Genomic DNA, 5752 nt, shown 5'->3' with positions numbered 1-5752 from the left:
TGTGTGATTTCCAATTTCTTCTATGCTAGTGTCTTCTGCATTTGTTCTCAGTGGGCTCAGGGCCTGAGACTGCCTTTTGTTTCTTCTCTTTGTCATTTCCTGCAACACTGTCTTCTGACCTTTGGTGTAGAGCTTAGAGTTACTACCTTAGCACCAGGTCTGGATCTACCAAGTTCAAATTCATCCAAGTGAATATGGGTTGGATCTGGTTCCTGTGCTCTGCTTGTTCCTATTGCAGCCCTTGGAGGTGAACCCTCTGTGCCACTCTGGCAAGATGTTCTGGTCCTCAATCAGCAGGGTGGGTCTTGCCTCTAGCCTCTTTGCAGAGAGTTCTGCTGCAGGTTTCACGCTGGGCCTGGGCTCCGGGTCGAATGAGGATCCAGCAGCCCAGGTAGTCTCACTCACACACCGGGCTTGCGCTCCAGGTTGAATGAGGATCCAGTGGGCCCTGGGTAGTCTCACTCACACATTGGGCCTGGGCTCTGGGTCAAATCCACTCTCCGCATCTAAACATGCACCTTTAACTTGGGTTCTGTACTTAAATGGACCTTCTTCATTTTAAGTACAACCTTCCCTTTCATTCACAGAAAAAATCAGGTATAACATCCAAAACAGGCATAAAATCTGAGTTGCCACCATGGCCACAAGTGCATCTGCTCATAGTGCTGGCTCTAGTCTGCCTCCACAGCCCTTCCCAGCCAGCTCTGTGCCAGGGCTGCTTCCCTCTCATGGCCCTGGGCCAGCTCCCTGGACTCTGGGGCATCCTGCAGGTTTGGCCAGTGGGGTTCCAACAGGGGCCTAGAGGGTGAGAAAAGAGAGAGGCTGGGGATTTTGCCCTGTTCCCTTCTTTATGGGTAATCTTAGGCCTCTGAAAACACAGCTCGCCAGGCAGCTTCTGTTCCGGAATCCCAGCTGCAATCCACTGGCTCTGGCATGACTCAGTTTCCTTTCTTTTCTTTCAGAGAATGTCAACAGCTTCCAGCTCCTGCAAACCCCTAGTGTATCCCCTCTCTTTTGGACTATCTTAACCCCATCTCTAAAGAGCCTTTTTCATGAAAGTGTCTGAATCTGGGGAATGCCTGTCTCCTACCTTGATCTGAGCATCTGCCTGTCAATTCCTCCATCGGTTCCAAGGTCCAGGAGTTTTACCTTCTGCTCAGTGGTGACAGCTCCACCCATGCCCCTCGGTATCCCTTTTCTCTGTACTTTAATCCCTATTACTCTAAACACATGCTTACTCTTCCATCACCTTTGTACTCTCTGTTGTACTCCTATCTATCTCATTTTATCTTATCTTTTATTTCATTTAATCTTCTGAAGAATATGATCCCATTCATTTTTTCCTCTCTCACTCACAACATACAGCATTCCTTGCTGAGATTACCCAGTGATGGACAATCACCAGGTACAAAAAAAGGGTTTCAGAGTATCTTCTGCAATCTCTCTAAATTGGGCTGATACCTGCTCATGAGCATGGCTTTTGGAGGCAGATCGCAGGGCTAGATCTGAACCCAGTGTGGTCTTGGCATATTTTGTAACACTTTCATGCTTGCTTGGCTTTTTTTTTTTTTTTTTTTTGGTGGAAAATGAGATGTAAACTATCTGTGCTGAATAGGCATGCAGTGCTGGTGCGCTGAGACCCTCCATTGAAGTGGTCAGCATTGCTTTTCTCTTGAAACTCACTTTTCCACAGAATCAACCAAACTAGGCTTCCATACTTATCTTCCAAATTCCAGCCATTTGTCTTTAGTGCCCATCTAGGAAAATTGGAATTTTCTTTTCTTTCCTTTTTTTGTGGAACTGGGGATTGAACTCAGGCCCTTGCACTTGCCATGCAAGCACTTATGCTACTTAGCTATCTCCCTGGCCCCCTAAAAGTTGGCATTTTCAAGGGTCACCCTCCTGCCCTGGCAGCTCCTCAGGGCTGGATCTCTCCATATGGAGGCCCTCATGGCTTGCAAGCATTCCACTGCTCACTTTTCCATCTGGACAGGACTCAGCCTTGCTATCCGGGTCAGAAGTGTGGGCTGCGCTTTGTGCTCTTCCCAGCGGGTGATGCAAGGTGCTGGGGCAAGAAGCCACCATTATCAGCTCCCTGCGGGGAGGAGGCCTCAGAGGCAGGGTGCTTTCCACTGTGGTGCCACATTGTCTTAGTTTGTTTTCTGTCATAACAGGATCCCACAGAGTGAGTGAGTTATAGAGAAAAGAGGTTTATTTTTAGCTCACTGTTCTGGGCCAAGGTTAAGGGCTTGCAGTTGGTGGTAGCTTTGCTGGCAGTACCCTGAAGTGGTGCAGGGGTGTGTGTGTGTGTGTGTGTGTGTGTGTGTGTGTGTCCGTCCTATGGTTTCTCTCATGCTTACAGATCCATTGGGACCCAGTCATGGGGGCTCTGCCCTGATGATTTGATCTAATCCAAATCACTTCTCAAAGGCTGTAATTCTAGATGCACAGCCAGGTTCACTGTCCTCTCCTTAACACCTTACCTTACTGTGAGGACTTGAGTCCAGCTTAAATTTTTAAAGGAAAACAAACCACATTCAAACCATAGCACAGACTGAACATTTCATTAATTTTTGCAGCACCCAGCCCAATAATCTCTTGCCTCCCTCTCTAGGTCTTCCAAGGTTGATACTTGGGTTTTGGGGTTTGGGTCTAAAGCAAGCATGTGCACTTCCCATTTCAAGCAAATGATTCTCCTGTGAGGGGTCACAAGCAGACTGCAGGACTTGGCAGCCGCTGAACAAACGCGTGGGAAGCCTTGGAGCTTCTCTGCTTGTCTCCTGGGTTCCCAAAGGACCGTCTTCCAGCTAAGTGGCTGTATTGTATACTATGGTGTTCTTGGAATTTTAATCACCTTCTTTGAGTATCTATATCTTTTCATAGTCATTTATTCTGCTATTCATATTTTTAAATGCCCTATTTCCATCCATTGACCCAATCAGAATAAAAAAGCTCAAAATCTCGTGCTGTGTAAAGGGTTAACTGTGGAGTCCCCCCTCCTTGGGGACTAATATGCAAAAGTGTCCTCTATTCCTTCATTAACAAGAATCAAGGGCAAAGAGGGGCGGCTCTGAATGTGCGTTTCCTGTACATTCATAATAAAAGCTGAGCCGAATGGCACATTCATGGCTGCTCTTTGATGTAACTGAACGTGTGAATGAAAGTTTGGGGCACAGCTCACCTCCAAAGGAGTGGTCCTGTTCACACTCAGATCTGACCCGTGGATCATTAATTTCCCTGTAAAACTATTTTTTCCTCTCTCCCTAACAGCCGTCCTCTTCTTCCAGGCATCTTTCAATCTAGCTGGGTGGATTTTTTTTTTTTTTTTTTTTTTTCCCTTCTTTTCCCATACTGCCGCTAGAGAAAAGATCCCGCCCTTGATTGAAATGGAATCTTCCACTATTGAGCGAGCCTTTGTTGAATGAGTCATCGGCGCGGCAGCTGATTGGCGGAGGACGCCGGAGCCCAGGGGATTGCCTGGCACCGGCTGCAAGGCCCAGCTTCATTCACAGAAACGCTGGCTCTCTCGCTAGCCCTTTCATTCACACAAAACAGCATTTCATTCACATTTTGCGGTTTTTGTCTGCTTCTAATGAAGATCAGAGTTTGGGAATGATAGGGCTATTTTGCTTCAAATTTGAGGGGCACTGTGATAGCCGTCAAAGCCCTAGATGGGGCGTGCATTTGCTGTTGCTATGCAAGCGAGGGGCAGAAAAAAAAAATGAATGCCGGGTGGTTTTCTGCTAGGGATGTGGCGCAGTGTGAGAGCCACGGGGATGCAATTCTGGCGCTGAAGACAGGGCAGCCCAGTGTGCTCCCGTGTCCCAGGAGTCAGCCTCACCTGCACACCCACTAGGGGAGGTGCTCCTTAAGCCCTGCTGCACTGTGCTCCGTGCTAGGCCCAGGCTTCAGGCCTGGGCATGAGAAGACTCAGGATGAGCCCTTGTGTGCTAGAGGTGAATTCATTCGTTTGCTCACAAGTTGCTGGGAAGCTTTGATAGTGAGCATTGCACGGCCAAAGACTAGTTGTCTTTAACGCAAGAGGCCAAGTGGCAGAACCCACGGTGGAAAGGAGATGTGTCTTGGGCACATCTCTGGGGCCTGCCAGCGGCTTGGAGAAAAAAAGGCCTGCGCAGCTCATTCCGAGCCCGCACTTGCCTCCAGAAGGCGTCCCTCCCTCTGGATTTGATGTACACCTAAAGCAGCTGCACTCTCCCCTGCCTGAGCTGGGCTGCAGGCCGCAGCCTAGGGGGCTTTTGAGAGCATCTGCAGCTTTCTAAAGACATTTTCCCAGAGCTTAAACACATTCAATTAGAATAAAGCTCCAAACGCAGCCTTGGAATGGATTTCTGGAGCCTGTTGCCACTCGTCAAAGAAGCACTCTTCCTTTTTGGAAGTAGGTTTTTCTTCAACTTAACCCTGGCTGAGAAAGACTGCCGCAAATTAGCAGGGAAGAGCCCACCAAGCCGCCCTGTGAAGAACTTCATACGCGGATTGTTTTAATTTTATTTTTATGTTTTGAGGAACTGCATTGCCACAGTGACATCCGTTATGGCTGCTGTGTCGGTTTGAAAAGAAAAAAAGCAAGCCCCAGAGAATGGCATTCTGTGTTCACCTGGGGTGGTGGTGGTGAATAGTCCTTTTCTTTTTTCTATGCAGAAATTCTTGCTGCTTTCCAAATCAGAATTCATGAGGATTCACTGAAGACTTTATTCTTAAAAAGACTTAGTCACATTTTAATGCATCGCTGTCAGACACTTTTGGGGCTCACGCAGATGAGCTAAACAGGGAAGAGAAAAACCTGACAGGGAGTCCTGGGGTCTTCGAAAGTTCATTCAATCATTGGAAGGAACTAGGTTTAGCTCTGGCACCAATGTGGAGAGGGGGATGGGAAAGTGAAAAATCAAAGGTTGGAAGGGGAAAAAAATCTGGGAAGGTAGAAAAAGGAAATTTGAGAATTGATTGGCTCCACTTGCTGTCAGCGGGTGGATGTCTTTTCTTCTTTTTTTTTCTTTCTTTCTTTCTTTTTTTTTTTTTTTTTTTTTTTTCTCTCCCTACAGGAAGTGATTTGCAGTGCTCACCGAGCCTTTGTTGAGAGGGGCTCCTCGCAGAGTGAGTCATGCTTTTGCTGAGAGCAGCCCGAGCAGCTGGGCTCTCTCTCCACCAGAGGCAACTATGACTTTTGCAAAGCAGACGTTCCACCCGGAGCAGCGGGCTCTAGGGCCGGGACTGCGCGGCAGCCGCTGGGCTGGCTTTTGATGGTAGAGGGCCTGGAGCTCAGATCCCGCTGTCCCTCTGCAGAAGGCTGTTCTGGGACCCCGGCTCTCCGTCCCGCTCCGGGGCCCGCGGCTCGCCTGCTATGCGCGGCAGCCCGCGCCGGGGCCGGCACCAGCGGCGCCCGGGCGGATGCGGCGAGCCCACGGAGGGGCATGCTTCCACGCACCAAGTACAATCGCTTCAGGAATGACTCGGTGACCTCGGTCGATGACCTCCTGCACAGCCTGTCGGTGAGCGGCGGCGGCGGCGGCAAGGTCTCGGCGGCGCGCGCGACCCCCGCGGCGGCCCCCTACCTGGTGTCCGGCGAGGCGCTGCGCAAGGCGCCCGACGATGGGCCCGGCAGCCTGGGCCACCTGCTCCACAAGGTGTCCCACCTGAAACTCTCCAGCTCCGGCCTCCGCGGCCTGTCGTCCGCCGCCCGGGAGCGGGCGGGCGCGCGGCTCTCGGGCAGCTGCAGCGCGCCCAGCCTGGCCGC

The 5752-nt window shown here is 50.2% G+C and overlaps 1 protein-coding gene across 1 annotated transcript in view; it reads left to right on the top strand.

Annotated features, from left to right (window-relative positions):
- Positions 1-5136: 5136 nt before the first annotated feature.
- Shc3 (SHC adaptor protein 3) overlaps positions 5137-5752 on the top strand; it is a 168995-nt gene continuing 168379 nt past the window's right edge. Inside the window, exon 1 of the mRNA XM_004644090.2 lies at positions 5137-5752. Within this exon, the coding sequence (XP_004644147.2) occupies positions 5259-5752 (494 nt within the window). The 5' untranslated portion in view covers positions 5137-5258.

The sequence above is a fragment of the Octodon degus genome, unplaced genomic scaffold, assembly GCF_000260255.1.
Source record: "Octodon degus isolate 3935 unplaced genomic scaffold, OctDeg1.0 scaffold00192, whole genome shotgun sequence".
Classification (NCBI taxonomy): domain Eukaryota; kingdom Metazoa; phylum Chordata; class Mammalia; order Rodentia; family Octodontidae; genus Octodon; species Octodon degus.
Note: the sequence above shows the minus strand (reverse complement) of the source record. Positions and strands in the feature narration are given on the sequence as shown.